The 23186-nt window shown below is 26.2% G+C and overlaps 2 protein-coding genes across 3 annotated transcripts; both read left to right on the top strand.

Annotated features, from left to right (window-relative positions):
• The first annotated feature begins 1233 nt into the window (after positions 1-1233).
• LOC119670200 (voltage-gated potassium channel subunit beta-2-like) lies at positions 1234-11991 on the top strand. Of its 2 annotated transcripts, none has more exons than XM_038080364.1 (7): positions 1234-1686; positions 7439-7509; positions 8447-8765; positions 9966-10093; positions 10201-10544; positions 10612-10830; positions 11865-11991. In XM_038080364.1, exons 1-7 carry the CDS (start codon positions 1328-1330, stop codon positions 11964-11966), a joined length of 1542 nt encoding a protein of 513 aa, XP_037936292.1. In that variant the 5' UTR covers positions 1234-1327; the 3' UTR covers positions 11967-11991. The 2 variants fall into 2 exon arrangements, with proteins under 2 accessions (XP_037936292.1, XP_037936291.1); XM_038080363.1 differs by having other exon boundaries at positions 10198-10544.
• A 193-nt stretch (positions 11992-12184) lies between these two features.
• Positions 12185-18630, top strand: LOC119670202 (probable basic-leucine zipper transcription factor E). The gene is made up of 2 exons (XM_038080365.1): positions 12185-13176; positions 18290-18630. Exons 1-2 carry the CDS (start codon positions 12186-12188, stop codon positions 18391-18393), a joined length of 1095 nt encoding a protein of 364 aa, XP_037936293.1. The 5' UTR covers position 12185; the 3' UTR covers positions 18394-18630.
• The last annotated feature ends 4556 nt before the right edge of the window (positions 18631-23186 follow it).

Genomic DNA, 23186 nt, shown 5'->3' with positions numbered 1-23186 from the left:
CAATAGTTTAACGTAACTGACCAGTAACCCTAAAAGAAACTATTTTTTAGTTTAATATGCTGAAATCATTAAAACTTAAATTGAATTAAAATATTAAAATCATTAATGAATCACATAACCTTGATATATTATATGAAATATTATTTTCAGTTTCGGTAGTTAACAATGTAACACAATAATATTATTTTTAGTCATGAAATAATTAAATATCTAAATTCAACAAATAATTCTAATTCAACAAATAAATCAAAAGGCATTAGAAACCGTAGTTATTATATAATTATATATAATTATTAATATAATTAATAATTATAATATAATTAATTCATCTTTAAACTTCAAAAATGAAAATCTCTGTTCTAAAAAACGACGTTACGCATACGCTATGTGGTACTAAGTAAAAAAAAAAGAAACAAATGTTAAACAACAAAACACAAACCTTTTTATAAAATTTAATAATTGAACAATTGATACTAAAACAGTTTCTCTTATTAATTTTAAATTTTTTAGGTAAAATTTAATAATAGACATTAAACTGCTATAAAACATAAACAAAACAAGCAAAAACTAAAACTGCCTTAAACTATGCAACAAATATTTCAATAAGAACAAATTAATTAATAACTTTTAATAATAAAAATAATAATAAAATAATAATAATCAAAATATACAACATAAAAATCTATTCAATCGTTTTTAGTAAAAAAAAAAAACAAAAATAAAAAACGTAAAGTACACTGCTTAAAATTATGTAAAAACTTTTCTGCATTTTTAATGATTTAAATTAAATTCACAAAAAATAAAATCATAAAAATAGATTCAAATAAAATTAAAAAATAAATTCAAATAAAATTAAAAAATATATGAAAATAAAAAACTGCTAAGTCAATTTGAAACGATAAAATTTTTAAGCTTTTTTATTCAGAGAAAATATAATAATTTATCGAATAATTTGTATGAGAAACAAAATTAAAATATAAATTGAACTGAAGCTGTGTTCGTTTTGCGCTTAATTTTAAACTTTACTATATAAATATCTTTAAACGAAAATTTATTATAAATCAATTCAGAAAGTAAAATTAATTTAAACTATTTAAAAAACGACCAAATAGTAAAAAAAAGAAAAACAAATTTGCAGAACCAAATAATTATAATAAACACTATAATAAGTAATAATTATGACGTCCAATATTTAACAAAAAAAAACAAAAAAAAATAATCAAATAAATTTGTAACCGCAAAATAAATTTTTAAATGCGATATTGAAAAATTTCGTAAATTGCTTTTTACTTACCACACTTTGTGAACGCATAATTGAAAAATAAAAATGTCATTGGCATTGTCCAATTTAACGAGCAACGGTGTCGATGGCAACACAATAACCACAATGCAATCAACAACACCAACAACCATCACAATCGGGCACGCAAATACAAATACAAATACAAGCAATACCAATATTGGCAACACTGAATTGAATGTTGGTGTCATGCCGGCCATTATAAATTTGAATTTGAATGGCAGCATTGGCATTGCACCCATGAATAGCAGCAATATCAGTGGCAATGCAGTGACCGCATTCGTCAATGGGACTGGTATCATTGGTGGCATTGGTATTGCCAGCAATGATAACAACAACAATATGGATAATACAAGCGAAGAGTCCAATCCGGTAACAATTTACAGGTAACAATATAAATTAAAAAAAAAAACAATGCCATCTGTAAATGCAATTTCCACGTACGCTTGCACTCTTTATTAAAATTTTTTTTCCAACTCTTCAGATTTATGGTATGTATTTTTTTTTTTAATACAATAACCATTTAATTGTTCAATTAATCTGAGACAAAAAAGCTTATATGTCACAATGAATATTACAAGTGTCATAGATAAAGAATACTAGTGATAAATATGCGAAACTATTATTATTACTCTTTGTGATATCACAACGGTGGATACATAACCGAGCATAACCTAACCTAACTATTATTATTTAATAATAATATTTGCAGTACAGATTGTGTATTATTTTTGAATAGTTTATTCAACAAATAAAAAAATTGTCACATAAACAATCTATCAGCTGAGTATAACTCGAGTTCAACTCTGATGGTATAAGCCTTTATTTAGAGTATAAACTATAATAATATATTCATTAATTAAAAATAAAATATAATTTACTATTGTTCAAAATAAATATAGTTTCTTCAATCATAATATCATATAATTTATCATAAAAATCAATTTTTTTATAATAAAAATCATAACCATTTTAAAACCATAAGTCAGGAATACTTAAGCTAGCTTATCTACCGATTTAACACCGAATTTTAGTATAGTCAGTTATTTTAAGCAACTTTTATAATAGTTTGGAATAGGAAGATTTAAATTTTCAATTAGTTTAACACATTTTCTGTCATATTTATTATTATTATGTTGAGACTAGTTGAGTCTGTGCAGTTTAGCGGTTTTACTCTTTATTAACTGCGAGGTTTTTTCATAACCCCTCTCTACGCCTGACTGTATTATTGTTTATCACTTTATCAGACTAAGCAGTAATTGATATCAGACCTGCATACCTCACTGAGGAGTCATATTTATATTTATTAATATTTATATTTAGTTAAGCGTTAGAAGCTATTTTATAATTGAAGGCCACTGACTACGGTCACGACTTTATTGTTAATTATTTTAGTGCTACTCCAAAGCGTTTCCATCTAGAGACGCTTTACTGCCGGGAGATGTTTTTTATACTCTGGATCTCGGTCATAGAAAGGTTTTTTGGCAATTGTTGCATTAAGGTAATTATTCGGAGTATCTGAAAAATCTGGGTATATCATTGATATTATGCAAACATCTGTTAAAGCCTTTCTTGTGCACTGCAATTTAATAAACGATGTGAAGACTCAATAATATGCATACATCTGTATGCAAGTTGGGCGCATTATATTAAGTAAAAATTCAGCATTCCAGTGATAAGTTTGCTGATGGGTTACAACCGTTTATGAAATAATGCTAGAATATTGAGTCTCCCGTTTAAACGTTCCTGTCGCTGCTGTGGAGTGTTGGAAAAAGTGTCTCACATCTACTTTGTTACTGTGCTACGCATGCACATTAGCTGCTACTATTATACCATATTCTGCTACTATTATTATATATTATTCTACTAATTACTATTAAAGCAAATTTCCTTTTTGAGAATCGTGACCAACTGCAAAACCTATCCCCTAAATAAACTTTATAGTTTCTTTATAGGTTTTTATACCTCTAAAGTTAATTTACGATAACACAATAAGCCAACAGCCCTAACTGAGTACATTGGATCGTTGAAATAAACTAATATAAGTTTTTGAAGTAGTTTGAATCATTCAGTTTTTATAATTTTTTATAGTTCTCTTTCTAACATATCTGTGTACTATGATATCTTCGATTTAGTAACTTTTTAATGTAAAATTTGATTTAGAAAAGCTGCATCCAATATTCTGAATTTCAGATTTAGTAAAATATAAACACATATTTGCATATTTATGAAAGCCCTTTATCATAAAATTAATAAAATAGTCCACTCAATTTCTTTTTCAATTTGCAAAGTGTTTTAATAAAGCACAGGATTAAGCAGTTATAAATGTCAAAATATCCATAAGTCGCTTAATAAACATTTCTCACTTTCATTGAATAATGACGGCGTTTGTTATTATCAGCAACGCTTTTTATAGCTTCAAAGAACTTAATTTATATTAAAATCGATAAGACGGTCCTTCTGCTCAAAGGTAAAACATTTAATCACACATTTTGTATGCAACACTGCCAACAGCAGCAACAATAAAAGCAACAACAACATGACGTTGGTTAACTGTTTGTTGGATGTTGCCGAGTTTGCTGCTATTGACTATCGCTGCTAATTGCTTCGCGTCATGCAACGCAAAGCGCACATCGCACAAAGTGAAATTTTAAGCGGTAGCTGTTTGTGTGCCACCTCCGCATGCAACAGAGAAAGCCAAATATTTACCCACATACATACATATGCACATACTCATACAAGCGTAATTGCATATAAATCCTTCATATGGATAATATTCACACGTTATAATGCAATGCAAATTTAAAATGTAAATTGCAACTTTCAACGTGCAACTGCAACACAAATTGCAGCTGCTGTTGCTTTAGTCAACTCTCTTTGTTGCTGTGGCTGTGGCTGTTGCTGTGGCTGTGGCTGTTGCTATTGCTACTACAGCTGCTGTTTGTCGTTCCTTCGGATTCCGTCCATACAAATATACGTTTCCACAATATTATTTGACCCGAAGAAAACAGCAACGACAACAACAACACCAACAATTGGAAGTGCATCTATAGAACACATTTGCATGCGCATGTGAGCAAGTAATTATACGCTTTAAAGGTAGCGATTTTTCAAAAATTCGTTTTAATTAATCCAATGGCAAGTAAGCAAACTATGTTGGTCCGAAATGAAGCCAACAACTCTAATTACCTTCATAAATGTAATTTTAAATATAATTGCATTGCAGTAAACAAACTGCAATTGCGACAACAACCACACAACACACATTGAAATTGGTTGCGGAACTATAGTCGGAACTTCATTAAAAAACTACCAACGTAAATATCCTTGACGCGAATGGATAATTGTCACATTGCCCGCTTTAATTAATTCAGATTTATCGTTTATCGCATTCAGATTATGACTAACAGGACAGCTGCAAGTTAACTTACGTATACCTTGTCCATTCGACTGTCTCTGATATTGAACAGTGAAATGTTTTTTATTTAAAGATATTTACAAAAGCTTTAAGCAAAGTTCTAATAAAACTGCTTTAAAAGCAGTATAAAATATACACATTCATTCCTACTTTAATAATAAAATTCAATTAGATCTTCGTCATCACAAGTCTTTCATAATCTGACGTCTGAAGTTTCCCCAACTCGTTCTTAACAGATAATTTTAGTGCATTCAAATCTAACACTGTGGATTTCGAATTTTCGAACTACAAAAAACAGCCAAAAATTCCATAAGGACTATGTTATATCAAAATTGGCTCTTCAGGGATTTAGAGTGTTACAGAAAGTGTAATAATTTGCTAGTAAGACACAAAAGTTGATATTTATTACTGAAAAATACTGCTTTGTCTAACTGACAAGGTACAAATAGCATTGGCTCTCATTACCAAACTTGAGCCGACATATTTCACTGGTTTTTTTATTCACTCTTATCTTTTCTAGTATTTTTTCGAGATTTATTAGTTCAATCTGGGCTATTATATCTTCTGTATATATTACCCATGTTACAGTAAAGGAAGGTGTGCTCTGCATCTTTTCCATCTCCGTTGCCATAAATGCTATTGTTAACTATTGTTATGCGAAAGATAATGACGATAACCGTACCTAGTCTTAGTCAATCATTAGTAGCTTATATTTGAAAGCTATAACAACTCAAAAAATTGAAGTTCAATTCACAATATGGTGATCGATTGGGTCGACTCATGAAGTTATGGGTTCAACAAGTCAGCTTTAACAAACCATCATGAACCAAAATAAATTGGATTTCACTGGATAAGAACTGACACATTTTGTATGTATCCTACGCTCCAACACCAATCAATAATGCATTTAACATTATTGAAATATGATAACATACGTCCTTACAGTTCCTTCAGTAGATGTAACAATTAAACCTGCTAGTCATCGTTTGGGTTGTGATGTCTTAAAGAATTTGTTAAGACAGCCGAGTTTCCAAGGCAAGGAAAATCACTTTATGAACCATTACTTACACATAACGAAAAATTTACTGTTTAATAAAGTTTATATGAAAGTGATATTTCCAAGACATACTTCTTTAGAAATAAAAAAAAATAAAAATTGTCTCCTATATCAAGCCACGTTGAAAGAAATCTTTTTTTTGAAAGATCTTTTTGACGTTGAAAGATTTCTAAAAATGCGAATAGAATAATCTGTATATGCTTAATCTCCCACGCTAATGCTATTACTATTATGTGAGTTATTTTTGTAATTTAAAAAGATATATTAAAAGAATGATATCTAAAAGGATATATTAAAAATTTGCTATTATACTCAAACAGCAACAAAAAGAAAATAAAAACTCTTGCTTGCAGTAAAAATATAGGTAAAACAGCGGCAATTAAAACAAAAAAAGCGCTGAGTAACAGCATCAAAAACAGACAAAAGTACTAGGTTGCTTCTAATTTCTTAAGATAACTTTGGTATGAACATTTTTAATATTAAAACAACAAAAAGTTCTATTCCTTACATAATGATATATTGTTTTAAATGTCAAGCTTTTAGATTAAATATTGAAAACGAAAAATATTTTTATATTAAATAAAATATTTGCAAATAAAAAAGTTATTAATTTTTTAAATCATAATATGACTTTCTAGCTACACCGCATACTTCACATTGCAGAGCATATGTAAATGGCGCACTTCCTGGCTATTCCCTGTACTTCACATTGCAGAGCATATGTGGACGGTACAGTGACGTCCTAAAAAATTTAACGACCGTGATTTCTTAAACATATTACTTTCCTATTTAATAAAACAGTCGCGCACATTATACAGTTTTAATATTTTTAATATATAATGCCAATAACAATTTCTGCCTTCAAAAGGCTGGACTGCTAAGGCACTGCCCATTTCACTCTAAGGACCGGACGGCCCTGTAAGCGTATATATAATATATAAAAACTATCACAGTTGGATTTGTTACATATGTACTGTATTTTGAGTCCCTAAGCACCTTTTTTATAGTAAAATTTTTAAACAACTTGAGCAAATAACCTTTGAATATAAAATGCTTGTACTCTGTCAACACCTGTGCTTCATCCAGGATGCAGTTTACAGTTTTTTGGGCTATTAAAACCAAAAACAGAGTAAAAAGTCAGGTGAATATGCAAAAAGCTACATCGTCAACAATTTTTAATTAACTTTAAAAATTCTATTAAACTTTCTCACCGAAATTGAGAACAGCAGCTTTACACGAAATACTTGTGTATATGAAAGGATATTAAAAAACTTACGAAATTAAATAAAACAAAAAAATATTATAAATGAAGCTGCCATTAAAATGTTGCTTTATAATTAAAAATGTTTCTTCATCAATAAAATGAAAAATAAAATTAAGTAAAATAAAATAAATAAAATAAAAAATAAAGTAAAATAAAATAAAAAATAAAGTAAAATAAAATAAAAAATAAAGTAAAATAAAATGCTTAAAATACAAAAAAATACCGAAGAAAATTATTAAATTTATATACCTAGTATAAGGATTAAAATCGCTTGGGGGCACTTTAAATAAATTGCAAAAGTTTCAACACGATTTTCAATAATTAATTACAAATAAACATGAATGCAGTCAATAAATTGACTTTTATTTAATAAATGTTTCGCTTTTCGTTTAATTGCAGGTGCCGGGCCCCAATAGCGTCACTAGACTGTATGGAGGAGTTCAGTGGTACGGGAGGTCATCTTGATTTCGGTATCAAATTTCTCACTACCAATTTTATGTTAAATTTCTTTGCTTTCGATCCCAATAATCCACACTTAATACCCAATTCCAATTCCAATTCTAATTACAATTCCTTAACCATAAAGCGTAGCCATGTTGTTGCGTGTCGTTGTAGCTTTTATAGTGGCATATATATATATATATATATACATATATATAGCAAAATGGTTCTTTAGTTATTAACTAATTGTTGGTATTATTTATAAAGTTTTCTTTTATTCATACATATATCTCATACATATTTGTGTATAGTTTATGTTGTCTACATAATTCTGTTCCTTTTGTAAAATTATCATAAGAAACTAATTTCGACTGTTCTCGCATACAACACGACATGGCATTCATTGTAAATGAGCTACTCCTCCATTCATACCCAAAACTCTTCTTACGTGTCCATCCAACATAAAAAGTATACATTTTTAAGTGAATTTGTATTTTGTGCCTGTAGCAAGGATTCAAAATGTACACAAAATGTTACGTGTCCTGAGTAATGTATAATTTTTGTAATTAATTACTCACATTATTTTTTTTTTATTTTTCATTTTTTTTTTGTTTTTGTATTTTATTTTTGCAGTTAAAGCATTTTTTCCTATTTCACACAGCCCTTTGACAGCTTTTTTTAGAAATTATTGTTTGTTCCCTTTTATTTTTTATTTCTTTTTTTTTTTTTGTTTTTTTTTTAATATATTTAACACAATTCAGCCTTTTCGTCAAAATAAACTTTGCAATAAATTTTTTGTTTTAGTTGTTTTTTGTCTTTGTGAACTGGCAATTGGTAGTTTTGTCTCTTTGCACTTAATTTTTGTATTAAACGTGATATATAAATCTTGCTTATGAAATTAACGCATAAAACTAATGAAAATGTTCTTGGCAATTCCTTTATTAAAACAAACGAACAATCCTGAAGGCCGCTCTATAAGCCTCGGCTCCAATCCGGCGCTACCGCTGAGGCATGGTTCAACGCCTACGCCGGGCTTACGTTATAAGAATCTAGGCAAAAGTGGTTTACGTGTATCAAATGTTGGCTTAGGTACATGGCCTGTTTTTTCGCCGGGTGTCAGCGATGAGCAAGCAGAAGCAATACTCAAATTGGCCATTGAGAGTGGTATTAATCTGTTTGATATATCGGAAGCGCACTCGGAGACCGAAATTGGTAAAATACTACAACGCACGGGTTGGAAGCGTACAGCTTATGTTATTACAACAAAAGTTTATTGGAGCACAAAGTAAGTTTAATTTTCAATAAAAATTAATTATTTTTAATTTTTAGAGTCAATTATTTTTACGGAAAGATACGTTTCTTTTAACGACAAAGAAGCTATTTTTTTAAAAGTTTGAAAGATTCGAATAGCAAAGAAAAGACAAGAACAATAAATTTAGTTCAATTTGGTTATTGAAATTTGGCTGACCGCATTTTACTTCCTTCATAGAATAAACCTAAGAATATTTGTAGTTATATCGAAATGATGGATCTCTCTGAGAAGATTCTACTGTGGCTCTTCTTAAAATCAGATGATGCCTCTAAACATATTTTGTGTGATTCTCTAGCATTGATCTGGTGAATTAGAAGAATCTAAGATGCAGATTAAATCTCTGTCTGGTCTTAAATCTCATATACCATTAGGTGACATTTCGCTCTTAAATCAAAAGCAGGAAATTGAAATTGATCTAATATTAGAAAATCCTTAACAAGTGAAATTTTGGTTTTCATTTGAAGAACTGAGTGCTTTCTATTTAGTTAGGGTCGGTTTGTAGCATAAAAGATTTTGAAATGCTCCACTCCATTGGTAACCATTGGTGTTAATTTTTATTATTTTTATTGTAACAAGGCCCTCTACCGATAATTACATGTGTCTGTTATGTAGTTCCTAACCAATATACTTTTAATGCGTAAAGCGATGTAAGAATAACATTCCGTGTACATAGAAGCTATTCAAAAGGCTTGCTCCTACTATCACTTGAGACACAATAACTTCACTGCTATATGTATGCGAAATCATTCAAATATTATAAATTTTCAACAACACATCAATATGAGGTCTATCTCATATACGTGCTAATGGAGGGTCTCACAAAAATTAATATCTTAAAAATTAAAAATCTTTTTACAAAGACGTTCTCTGCAGAGAATTTTTTAAATATTATTCCGGGTTTTTTGGTGTAGATAACAAGCATTGTTTTAACTTTTATTCACCTCTGTTTCAATGCTCTTACAGTGCTATGAACTGGTACTTTAACTATTGTTTATTTTAATGACATATTTGAGCTATATTGAATATTCCATGAATGGTCTAGTGAAGTGTAAAATTTAAATTGACTAGCACAATTTAATTGTTATAGAACATTTTTAATATACATATTATATACATAATTACTTAACACGAGTTTGAGAAGTATTTTTTCTTTTCATTGTTGATTTATTTTAGATCCGATGAACGTGGTCTTTCCCGTAAACATATAATTGAATGCGTAAAGGCTAGTCTACAGCGCTTACAACTGCAATACATCGATATTGTTATTATACATAAAGCCGATGCCATGTGCCCCATGGAAGGTAATTCAAAATAAGAAAATAAAATTTTATATATCAAATAAATTTTTTTAATATGAAAAATATTTTTTTTTTTTCGTAAAACTTTTTGTTTGTATTTTAATCAGAAGTTGTACGTGCCATGAACTACGTTATACAACAAGGTTGGGCTATGTACTGGGGTACGGCACGTTGGTCACAAGTTGAAATTATGGAAGCATATACCAACTGCCGTCAGTTCAATTGCATTACGCCAATTGTCGAACAATCTGAATATCATATGTTCTGTCGTGAGAAATGTGAACTATATTTACCAGAAATGTATAATAAAATTGGTGTGGGTCTAATGGCTTGGGGACCACTATCAATGGCTTTAAGTGATACACAAAATGGTGAGAAAATATTTTTGCCAAAAGGTTCATTTAAAACAAAAAGTCAAAGCTATTCCTGGACTGAAGATGAAGTTAATCGTAATGTGAGTTTATTTCATCAGTTTAATTTTTTAAAAATATTTATTTACGTATCTTTTACATATAACTTAGGCCGCATTATCACCTCAAGGTAGTTGGGGCAAGGATCGCATCGAGGAAGGTCGTAGACATTGTGATCGATTAAGAGATCTTGCTGCTTTAGCAGAGAAATTAGGCTGTAGCCCCGCGCAGCTCTCTATTGCTTGGTCACTTAAACATGAACCAGTGCAATGCTTACTTTTGGGTGCTACATCAGCAGAGCAATTGCATCAGAGTTTGCAGTCTCTGCAGGTAATATTCTCTTTATAATAAGAAATTTATAAACATTCTTTTTAATTTAAATAATTTAAACATGTACATATATCTACACAGATGCTCTACATAGAAATATGTATATATTTAGTTATAGTTTAGAGGTTTAATTTTTAAATTTGTAACACTGTTTTCAGTGAGAACCATAACAATTGACTGGTTTACTATTTTAAGTTCAGTACGTTTCGGCACTATGACATGGCTAAATTTTGATGTACTTTAGAGACTGAAGAACTGATTGACTAATATTTTTTCAGAGATATTACTAATCGGATCATTACGGCTATTGGATAATACTAAAATTCTATAATTAAAAATTTTTTTATTCTCGAATTAAATACTGCTTATGTGCAACGTTTAAAAATAAAATGTTTGAAGAGATCATTATATAATTATATATAACATTATATATTGGAAGAGATCCACATAATGCTCCTGTGAATGAACCTTTACAACCATGTGATCTCAACCCTCAAAGTCGGAGGGTTGAGATCGCATTGTCTCTGGGGATATACAGAGACCGTATGCCTTTATACGGTCTCAGCTGCTCGAAGTGTGTAAGGTATGCACTTCCAGTTGCTTTTCATTGACAACATTGAATCATTATCACAATATTGAAATAAAATATTGGAAGAGATCATTATTTCAGGTAATGATCCTGTGAATAAATATTCACAATTATGTGATCTCAACCCTCTGACTTTGTTTTCTATAGGGATATATTAGGTAGCTACGGCTCTTCTCTGAATCATATTCAAATATTAACGTCATCTCTTCGAAAATGTCATTTTTCTTGACAACGTTTAAGAAAGTTTCTTCAAAAAATTAATTGGTATCATTTTGCAAGCAAATTTTAGAATTTAGACCAAATAAAAAACATTCTCCGAATTATAAAATTTCATATTATGCATAGATACTATTATTAAAATCATAATTTTTAACAATATGATGAAATATGATGAATATAATGAAAATGGCTACTTGTAATAATTTTTATTAACTTTAATTTTTAGCTACTGCCACGCCTTTCGACAAGCGTTATGTTGGAACTTGAACGCATACTCGAAAATAAACCGGTACGACCGCCAATGATATCAACGTTGGCCCTTCGGTGACAATCAGCGTTCCCCCAGGGCCCACCGAGCCTTAGTGGTGGCGGTCCCTGCGGGGCGGAATCACCAAAAAATGAAGAGGAGGCCTTCTGTGAAGATACCGATGCAAAGGATGCTTCAAAGCAAGGTTTCTGTGTTATTCAGTGACGAAAGGAGTCCTTAGATAACGATAATAAATTTTTGAAACCGATTAGTAGTAAAACTAGTTTAAGTAGTACGACTATGACAACAACAATAAGTAAACATGATCTACAATTACAACAACAACAACAGCAACAAACAAACCAGCAGCAACAACAACAACGTTCTTCATTATTATATAAAAATTTTACTAATACAAGTTATACAATTAATAATATTAATAAAACAACATTAGCCACACCAACAACTTCAGCGACAACATATATAACAAGCGGTACCGATAATGCTACTTTCATACAAATAGATTCGTTAAATAATAATACAAATTCACTTGTTTCGACTACGTTAGCAGCAAATGAATCCACTACCATTGCAATTAATAATAATAATGGCACTATCGATACCACAACAATCGATACATCAATCGATATCTCCAGCACTGCTCAAACGAAAACACAAAAGCGTTGTTCATTACTTAATTTTAAATCTTTCGACTTTAATATTAAATCTTTATATTCGGGATTACGTAGTAGCAATAAAACCTCACAAACGCAATCAACAACAACAATAGCGGGTAATGCAAATGGCAGTAGCGGTCTGATAACAGATACACCGACCGGTCAACGTACACCAGCCGTTAATAATCGTATGCCGCCATATTTAAAAATCGAAGCTGTCGACACTGAAGAATCGGAGAATTTACTTTTAGATTATCCGCAATCGCCCTACTCATCAAGACGCAATAGCTCACAAGAGAATCGCTCTAGTACACAGCTGTTGCATATAAGTCATCGTATGGAAGATATGTCACGTTCACAGGCTAGTTCGCCTTCACCATATTTTCTTTCTCCATATGTTTATGATATGGCAACTGGTGGTAATATAAGACGTTCCTCTACTTCAGACATACAGTGTAAACGCAGCGGTTCTTCAAGTGGCAGTGATAGTCGACGTCCGAGTACTTCGGATCTGTTAAGAAAGGCACGTGAACGTCGTGGTAGCGAAGCTCGTATGGGTCGTAGCGTTTCACATGCAGGTTTGCCACGCGGTGCATTTAGTCATGTACCAGCAGGTGGGAGACGTAAGAGTATGGCTTTTTAAGTTAATTGTAGTTAATGCTAAATAAAAAATAATCTATTTTACAATAAATATTTTTGAAAATCCTAGTAATATTTGGGCTTGAAGTAAAGATTTATTTGAAGATTTTTTTAGTAGATTGAAAATTTTTGAAAGCTTATGGTTTTAATTGGATTTATGGTTTTTTGAGTATTAAAGTCACTAAAATTTATTGTATTTTGAATATATAAATATTTTAAATTTATAAGTAGTTAGTGATTGTTTATTAAAAATTGTGCTTATTAGTTGGAAAATTATTTATATTGTTAAATTTTTTTTAATATAATTTTGTTCTATTATTAACTATATAATTTGTTCATAAGTAGTTTGTTATTGTTTATTATGAAGTGTTATAATTATAGTTGGGCAATTATTTATATAGTTGAATTTTTTTTAAATTATTTTCTCCTATAATGAACAATACTATTTGTTTAAATGAAATAAATTAGGGAAAGTTAAAAATTATACATTTGGGAATACAATCCTGTCACACTGCTATAATCTTGGCAACTGATTTACTCTTGTAATTTCATTTTTTATGACTTTTTAAATAATAACACTATTAAATAATATAATTGCGAGTATTTAATTACATACATTTAAGTGTTTTATTTTTTGATTTTTTGCAAATATTTTTTGAATACTTTATTCACGACTTTTTAAAAGTATGTATTTGTATATAAATAGGTCATTCAATAATAATAATTACATACGTACCTTCTGATCAAAAAAGAACGAGAGGCCTATTTTCGAATTCCCGCGCTTATCCAATCGGTAAATTTTAGCCACACGAAAATATTTCGACTTCTTTGTATAGACACCAAACAAAAACTAATCGTACGATATGCGTTAAACTTTGACAGAATGTGTATAATAGTGTTACCAGCGTGAAAATAAAAATAATTTACCGATTGGATAAACACGGGAATTCAAAAATCAAAAATTAAAGTTCTTTTTTGTTCACAAGGTATGTATCTACTTCGGTTTAGTATTTCTACACTGCCAAAATTTATTATTATCAATATTACGAGTACGAGTGTATGACAGTTATTCTTTTAAAATATATATTCAAATTATTTAAATATAATATGTACTATATAGGTATATAGTATACAGTATAAAATAATGTATAGATAATATATTAGTACGTTCGTATTCATATTATAGATATTGGATATTCAACATAAAATTTATTAATTATTTTATACGTTGAAATGAAATACAGAAATTTATTCAAGTTCTAACGTGATAAAGATATTATTTTAAATATAAATACGACATTTAAATAAATATAAAAACAAAAAAATTTTATTTAATTTATTATTAAATTTTTTTTGGGTAACCATGTAATAGTTTTGGGTATTACTAATATACACTACTAAGAGTTCTTAAAATAATATTTGAATTTAATTGCTGATATAAAATATTTAAATGCAGATAGTCAAATTTAGCTAATATTTATTTAAATAAAAGACTTTTGGTGCATTAATTGATTTCTTTAGTACAAAAATAAAATTAATTAAATTCATTACTAAGCCATATATATAAGTTGTCTGTAAGTTGTCTATTAAATTTTGTATACTAATACGTTTTGCTTATATGATTAATATGAATTAGTTCACTTTAATTTAGAATTCAAATAAAATTTTATTCAAAAATTTTTTTATTTTACAAAACTATTTTTATTTATTATCAATTATTGTTAAAAGATTTATTGGTACAGAATTTATTTTTAATTATTTATGTATATATATACAAATATATATATTGACCTGAAGACGCCACTAAGTACACTAAATTTTCAAAATTCGGGTGTTGTTTTAAATTTATTAAAAGAATAAATAAATATTAAATTTGTTTGGTCTAGTACTTATATAAATTTAATATCTAATTTCATAAAACCCTATAGGTGCTCTGATTTATAAAAAATTAAAATGTTTATTAACATTTTGTATTTTATTTTAAGCTAGAAATTTAACAACAATCTCATGATTATGATTGTAAAATAATAAATAAATAACAATACTAAATAAATAACAATAATAAATAAAAAACATTAAGAAAAAAAAATTTACAATAATAAATAATATATTCGTTAAGTCCAGTACCTTATGTTTATGTTTTTATTTCTAAAAATTAAAATTATTTTAAAAATTTTTATTTTATTTCAAAACTAGATTTTTAACAGCAATCTCATGATTTTATGAAACTAGATATAATAAATAAAAATGTAATTCTGATTTCTACTTTAAAATTAAAATCTGTAGCAATAAGTCTTTTGAAAAAAATAAAAAATATATAAATAAAAAAATTTTATAAGTTTTATATTAAAATTTGTTTCGATACTCTTATATTTTACACATAAAAACCTTTATCTTTTTTATATTTATCACTAAAAAGTTTATATATAAAAATAATTGTCCCAACAAAATATTATGCTTTTAATAAATATTATTCAAATATTCAAATATTCAAATATTTGATTCAAATATTTGAAAAAAAAATATAATTTTATTTTCATTTTAAAATTACAAAACGTGTAATTAAAAATTTTATACTAAAAAAATCTTCAAAAATATGATATGGCTTATATGGGTTTAGAAATTATTTTATAATCTTGCCATAATTAATAAGAACTTAAAAAAACAAAACATGAAATTTTACGAATTAAAATTGCATTACAATAATTTTTAAATTTAAGAATTAGTATTTATAATAGAAAAAAAAATAAATTAAATCACATTTTCCTATAATATTTAATAATACGAATAATGACGTAGTGAGGTGGAGAGGAGTTTGTTAATGTCTGGTAACGACATAATATTTTTTTTATATATTTAAATGAAAAACAATAAATGTTAGAAAAAGTATTTTTAAAAACATTTCAGTTCGCTAAAAATTAACTGCTTTCGTTGAATATTCCTGCTCTCCTCCCGAAACAACCAACAATTTGTTAGTTTCAGAATCTATCTAATCTTTTTTTGCATTCTAGAATTTAAAGTGATACATTGTTCAGTGAGGCTAAGAACAAGCTACCTACAAATGAATTATTTTTGAATATTATGATTATTAACTCATTTTTATTTATTATTTAAATATACTATTAACATAATCTATTTATTTAGTAAAAATTCGGCAAACTCCCAAGTTTAATATTACTGAAACTATATCTACGACATCCTCTTTATTCTATCGTCTATATTGTTATATTGCTATATATATAGAATAAATAAGATGACATATCGTCTATATTCCAATATAGACGATAGAATAAAAAGAATGACGTAGATATAGTTTTAGAAATATTAATTTACGTTAGATCGTGATCCTGAAAATATTAAACGTTGAATTATTTAAAAAAAAAAGGGACCTATAGCCGAATTAAAAAATATATAAAAATCATAATATATATAATATATAAAAACTACTGAACAGAATTTAAAATTTTCTTAAATACTGATTTAAGATAATGTTTACCATGGAGTCGGCAAAAGAAGAAAAACACAATAATAATATACATTTTACAACGCTCTGTAGCAGTCTATGGATGTAATTGACAGTTTATATTAGTTCAACGTTTTGAAGAGATTCAAATACGTAAAACCTCATAAAGCATTTAAAACAGTGTCAATGAAATATTGAAGATAATGACTGTTTAAAAAAATATTTAAACAAGAGAAGTTTATTTATTTTTGTTTAAAAAATGGAAAAATAATGTTAATTTTTTATATTGCAATATAGACGATAGAATAAAGAGGATGACGTATTAATATTATTAGTATTATTAGTATTAGTATTAATATTATTGGGAATGAGAATTTTTAATATATGAAATTTACATATAATATAACAAAATCTAAAGAGCGTCTAAAAACTTTTCCATGTCGATTCCTTACTAAATATGTAACGCCAATAAAAAGATTCTTATTTTTAAAAAAAATGTTGAAGTTTTGATCGATATGTTTGTAGGTTTTATTCATTAATATATCAGGTCTTAACATAGCCTCAAGATCTGTTCGTTATTATTTATTTGTTATAGGAAAATGTTTTGAAATGTAATAATAAATTTGTTCTAAAAGACAACATTACACGTTACCATACAGACTGTCTAAGAACTTTGGCTTAATAACATAATAAACAATTAAAATATTTTCTTTAATTATTTAAAACAACAGATGGAAAAAAATTTATATTAAAGAACACCGTTACAGCAATATTAGAATTTTTTCTTAGAATTCTCATATCAAGTAAAATCATTTAATTATATACAAACATATACGCATAGTTAGTAGTTTGAAAAAATCTAATATCAAAATATTAAATTAATAATATTAATGACGCATAGTATATGATTTTATTATGAACTTAATTAATTAAACAATAAAATTGTGAAAAATTGCCTTTTTTTGAAGATTAGAAAAAATTAGCATAGTAAATTAAAATTTAAATAAAATAATTATTTAATATAATTAAGATACATTTTTGCTCCAAATACATATACGTACACAATATACAAAAGAAAAGGAAATATGAAAATAATAAATTTATATAAAAAGCATATGCAAAAAAAAACATGAAATATAATTATATATAAATTAAATAAATTTAAAGCAAAAAAAAAAATTAATAAGAAAATTTATTTCAATTGTAAAAAATAATTAAAAAAGAAAATATTCTTTCTCACATACGGACTGTGATTTCATGTAAAAAATTAATAATAATTATAATTATGAAATATTTAGCGAATACTATTAATTAGTTAAATAAACTTTATAAATAAACTTATATGATATAAAACAATGTAAACAAATTTGCGTAAAGAGGTATAGTACATATAGCTAGTTTAATATATAGTTACATTAACTATTACAATTATTACAATAAATCGTAGTAAAGAAGGTAAACTTGTAAAGTAATGAATTATATATATATATATAATAATTAAGTAAACATTTAGAGCTACTCTGCCTTATATAGTTAAATTGTAATGAGTAATTAAAAATTAAAATTATTTGTTTAATTATATAAACTTAAATTAATCTTATTAAATTCTTTATCTTTTCTTTCAGTTCAAATTAAATTTACTTTTTTAATTATTAATCCGTCCCAAATTGTAGTCAACGAATTTGCTTACCGAAATCGAATGATTTTTGAAAACATACAAGTCCGATGAATATTTTACAACATAGACTATCTTCAACGTGGTCTACGTAAACTATATGATTTATAGCACTATTGTCAAATAAATTACTAAAAAAAGATATATCCCATAACAAAATGTCAAAACACAGAAAAATTTTAGCGAAATAATAGGTGAACCTAACTGAGGTATTAATGAGTGATGGTAAACGTAGAGCCATTAAAATTAAATCAGTTCAAATATACAAATTATAAATTATTTTATATAATATTAAATAAATTTCGTTTAATTATACTATATTTTATGTTTTTTTTTAATTAAAACTTGTAAAATATTACGTGCAATAAATTTTTTATAATTAGAACGATCACTATAAGAAATACAAATATAACCATATATAACAATTAAACAAGGTAAATAAAAATTGTATATTTAAATATGAAAAATTGTCAAAAGAGGCTATCATCTATATTAGAAGTATACCCGAAGGTTTTGAAAATATTTATTTTTTATATTATATCCAAATTTATTGTAAAAACTTTTATTACAAAAATATTTGCTAAAAATATTACCTCTTTTTTAGTGCAGCAACCAAGCACTTTGGTTACACATTAATTTTTTTTTATTATTTCATTTTCAACGTGGATTTATTTTCTTTAATTGTATCTATAAAAACTTAAAAATATTTTCATTGAATATTTTTAAGTAATATCTGCTAAAAATTTCTTAACCCAGATTTAAAATGGACCTATAAACATTCGTAGAACTTTCTACTTAGTATACTACTAAGTACTACTTTCTTTCTATTTAGTATATGCTCAGTAAAGCTTTGATATAAGGTAATTTAATTAAAAAATAAAAATCCTGATTTTAAGAAATTTAAATTAGTTTTAAAATTCATTAAACTAACTCAAATAACTATTTACTTTACTAAAAATATTGGCTTTACCAACTCTTTTTAAAATTATTTTATTTAGCCATTAAATATATCAAAGTTAGATACTTACATTTCTTATTATGTCTTAGGACTATCAATATTTAATTTTTTTGTTTTAATTACTTAAATGACTGACATTTATTTATCAATTAAGATTTTTTATTTTTTCATAATGTCTTAGGGCTATCATTAACTAATTATGATCATTTTCTGCTAGTGATGCCCCTCGAAGTATATATAAAAAATTAGCCCCTCTAAGTATATATCAAAAAATTTGCCCGTCTAAGTATATATAAAAAATTAGCCCTCTCCTTTAAACAATAATATATTGTAAGAAATAATACAATATAGAAGTTGACAAACTATTGACGATGCTATAGTGTGTTGAAATAGAACAGAACAGAACAGAAGTTAACAAATTCTAGGTTTCTAGTAAAATAAAGTACTATGGTAGATCTTTAATGCTATAACTAACGCTAACCGAACAGAAAATACTTTTATTTTTCGAACAAAAGTCAGTATTTCTTTTGGTAAGGACTTCCCAATGTCTTATTGGAAAAAAGTTTTTGACCTAGTACTATCTAAACCCTGATTAAAATCAAACATAGAAAAATAGTGACTAGATATCGCTTTTATTTTTAATTAAAAACGCCATTCTATCAACTCACATAAATCAATCTTATTGAGTTGCGAAGACAAGATAAGATGGCCCGATAGATAGATAATCCAAAGAAACTTTATTCGACTAAGCAGGAACGTTAAATTTTTTTCTTAGTTTATTAGGAAAATAAATACATAAATAAAATGTTTATTTTTTATTTTTTAACTTATTCACTTTGCCCATCGATCGCGTTCTTTTGAGAAGCTATTTCGTTATTATTGCATGGATGGTAATTATTAGTTAATGATAGTTCGTTGTGGAAGTTTGGGAAGTTGCCTTGTATTTAATAGGACGATCTAACTTAATCTTCTGGTTAGCAGAAGATTAAGAAGAAACAGAATTTTCTAGTTTATTAGAGAAAATTAAATAAATAAACATTTTTTTTAGATTTTATAATTTATTTACTTTTAGATTATCGGTCTTGTTCTTTTAAGAAATCATCTCGGTATCATTTTCTGGATCTTAAAGTGAGAGAAGTTTAGTACCACGACTCATTTGTATCGCACATAAATTTCTTAAAAAAACAAAACGAATATCATTTACCTAACAAAAGTCAGATTATACTATTATAGTATAATATATTAATATAATACATAATATATATATATTATAATACATAAAATAATAATATATATAAATTAATATTATAATATATATATATATCATAACATATTAAAAAATATGTAATAATATGAAAATGTGGCGTCCACGTGGGGTAAAGTACTCCGACCTTTATAGAACTGTTGTACTACAAACTGTTCTCAAAAGGAAGAGCTAGGGTAAATACAAATAAATAAGTGAAGATTATAATAAAAAATGCAGGCAGAGGAAAAGATCAATGCGAACTTATTATCGAGAGTAGCTTAAGCGGCTGAATATTTTAAATGAAAAAAAATGCTTATAATAATTAAAAAATCTCAAACATTAATTAAGTAAAGAATTTGTTAATATTATAAAAAATTCTGAATAATAGCAATTTGTTAATAGTTATATATAAACACATATTTTAGTTTATACATCAAGAGGAATCGCAGTTTATATTAAAAGTATTATTGCGATGAGTGATTTTATAACAATTTATTATAAATTTATTTTATTTTATTTTACTTATATTTTTTATAAATTTATAAAAATATTATATACTTATTTATAAATATATTCAGTTATTTAATTCTTTTTCAACTTTTTTTAAAATAATTTATTGATTTTCTTTCTATTTCATTATTCTTCGGGTAAACTTGATTCTTACTATTTATGAAGAACATAAAACTGAAGTTTATATATTTAGATATATTAGTATATATAAAACATATTAATTAAACCATTTTAGCCAAAAATATTTCAAATACTTATGTACAACTCAAATAGACAAATTTATTACAGAGCACGAAGTCATAAAATAATTAATTTTTATTTTAGCTAATAATATTTAAAATTACATATAGCTTAACTAAACTGAACTAAAAACTAAAAACCTCAAATGAAACTAATATAAGCAATTTTCAATTTTTATATATAATAAATGAATACTATATATATATAAATACATATATATAAAATTTAAATCGGCAAAATGCTAAAACGCATATTTACTTTATAATTAAGGATACAAAATGAAACCGATACAGAAGCAAGTAACAAGCAATTGAAAAAGATATAAACAAAATTAAGTAAATATACTTATATTTATAAATAAAAAATTTTATAGCTATTAAAATAATTAAAAGAGCAAAAATGAAGAAATAAATTAAAGTGCTAATGGAGTCGAGTATAGCCAATTTGTCCTTGCCATTTACTCAAACAAAGCAAATCATACACCAAACCTTATGTCCTGAAAGCGCATTTTCTATTATTATAATATATTATTCAAAAAAAAATTATAACTAAAATCGAATATTTCTTTGAGAACTTAAATTAAATGAATTAACACTTAAAAGAAAACATATACTCTTATGAAATGATGACAGTAAATTAAAAATATACACATATATAATTATATGTCATATATACATATAATTTATGAGTACGATAGTATTTTCTTATCGAAGCTGGCAATAATAATTGTAGATTTAAACATATATTTCAAAAATATATATAACTCTATATATATTAATATGTGTACATTTTAAAATAGTACACATTATAATATAATTAAAAATTTAAAAACATTTTTACCTAATATTTAAATCAAATATTATAAGTAATGAAATTATGTAATAATTATTTAATAATTAATTAGGAAATTAGCTGAATAAGTTATATTAAAAACTTATAAAAAATTATTTTTCAATTCGATAAATTAAAAAAAATGCTGCATTATTAAAAATTCAATTAACACAAAATAATAAATTAATAAATGCTTAAGAAACCATATATAAAAATATATATAAAAAAAAGTAAAAATTTTTGACTTAATAAAATTAAATAATATGAAAGCAATATACAAATCTGACAATTTTGCTCAATATAAAATATTTTGCTTTTATATTCAATAATTTTTTAGTTAATTGCGTAACTACTTGCTATAATATTTATTTAATATATATGAAAACAGTATTAAGCAGTTTTGGCATTAAAAATAATAATTATAAAATTTAATTAACAATTTAACTCGTCTCGACTTAGGTCTGTAAAGAACTTAAATTTTCGATACAAAGAATTAAAATTGCTTAATTTTTAATATTATTTTTTTATTAATTTAATCATAATTTTAACACCTAAATTATGGAATGCCAAAGTAAATAATTGACAAAAATATTTAAAAGAAATGGTATAATATATGAAACATATATTTAAATAAATTTTATCATCAATTAATTATATTTAATATAACAAACATAAAAACAATTATAATAAACTTATTATCTTTCACTTTCAAGTTGGTGTTTTATTTATTTACTTATATACTATTAGGTACAGAGGCTGGACTGGCGAACTTGTTTCTTATTTGCCCACTTGAGCTAATATAATAAGTAATATACAATTACTTACTATTGATAATGAATCGGAAAAGCAATAAACGATTTTGTATAGCAAACAAAAAAATCAATTTTCTTCTATCGGGTAGTAGGTGTAGTATATTCTTTCTCGAAATAATTGTCTCGGGACTTCGTTTAGGTTAGGAAATAATACTAAGTGGTTACCGTAAAATAATAGCCAGAATAATTATCTTGGAACTTTGTTTTATTAAGGAAATAATACTAAATTATTAAACATATATATTATTAT

This window comes from Teleopsis dalmanni, chromosome 1, assembly GCF_002237135.1.
Source record: "Teleopsis dalmanni isolate 2A chromosome 1, ASM223713v2, whole genome shotgun sequence".
Classification (NCBI taxonomy): Eukaryota; Metazoa; Arthropoda; class Insecta; order Diptera; family Diopsidae; genus Teleopsis; species Teleopsis dalmanni.
Note: the sequence above shows the minus strand (reverse complement) of the source record. Positions and strands in the feature narration are given on the sequence as shown.

Excerpts from the sequence above, each read along its gene's own strand:
- LOC119670202 (XM_038080365.1), top strand. The coding sequence starts at position 12,186 with ATGACAACAACAATAAGTAAACATGATCTACAATTACAACAACAACAA. Across the intron at positions 13,177-18,289 it reads ATTTAGTCATGTACCAGCAG|TTCAAATTAAATTTACTTTT; the intron begins GTGGGAGACGTA and ends CTTTTCTTTCAG.
- LOC119670200 (XM_038080363.1), top strand. The coding sequence starts at position 1,328 with ATGTCATTGGCATTGTCCAATTTAACGAGCAACGGTGTCGATGGCAAC. Across the intron at positions 10,094-10,197 it reads TGCCATGTGCCCCATGGAAG|AAGTTGTACGTGCCATGAAC; the intron begins GTAATTCAAAAT and ends TATTTTAATCAG. Across the intron at positions 10,545-10,611 it reads AAGATGAAGTTAATCGTAAT|GCCGCATTATCACCTCAAGG; the intron begins GTGAGTTTATTT and ends CATATAACTTAG.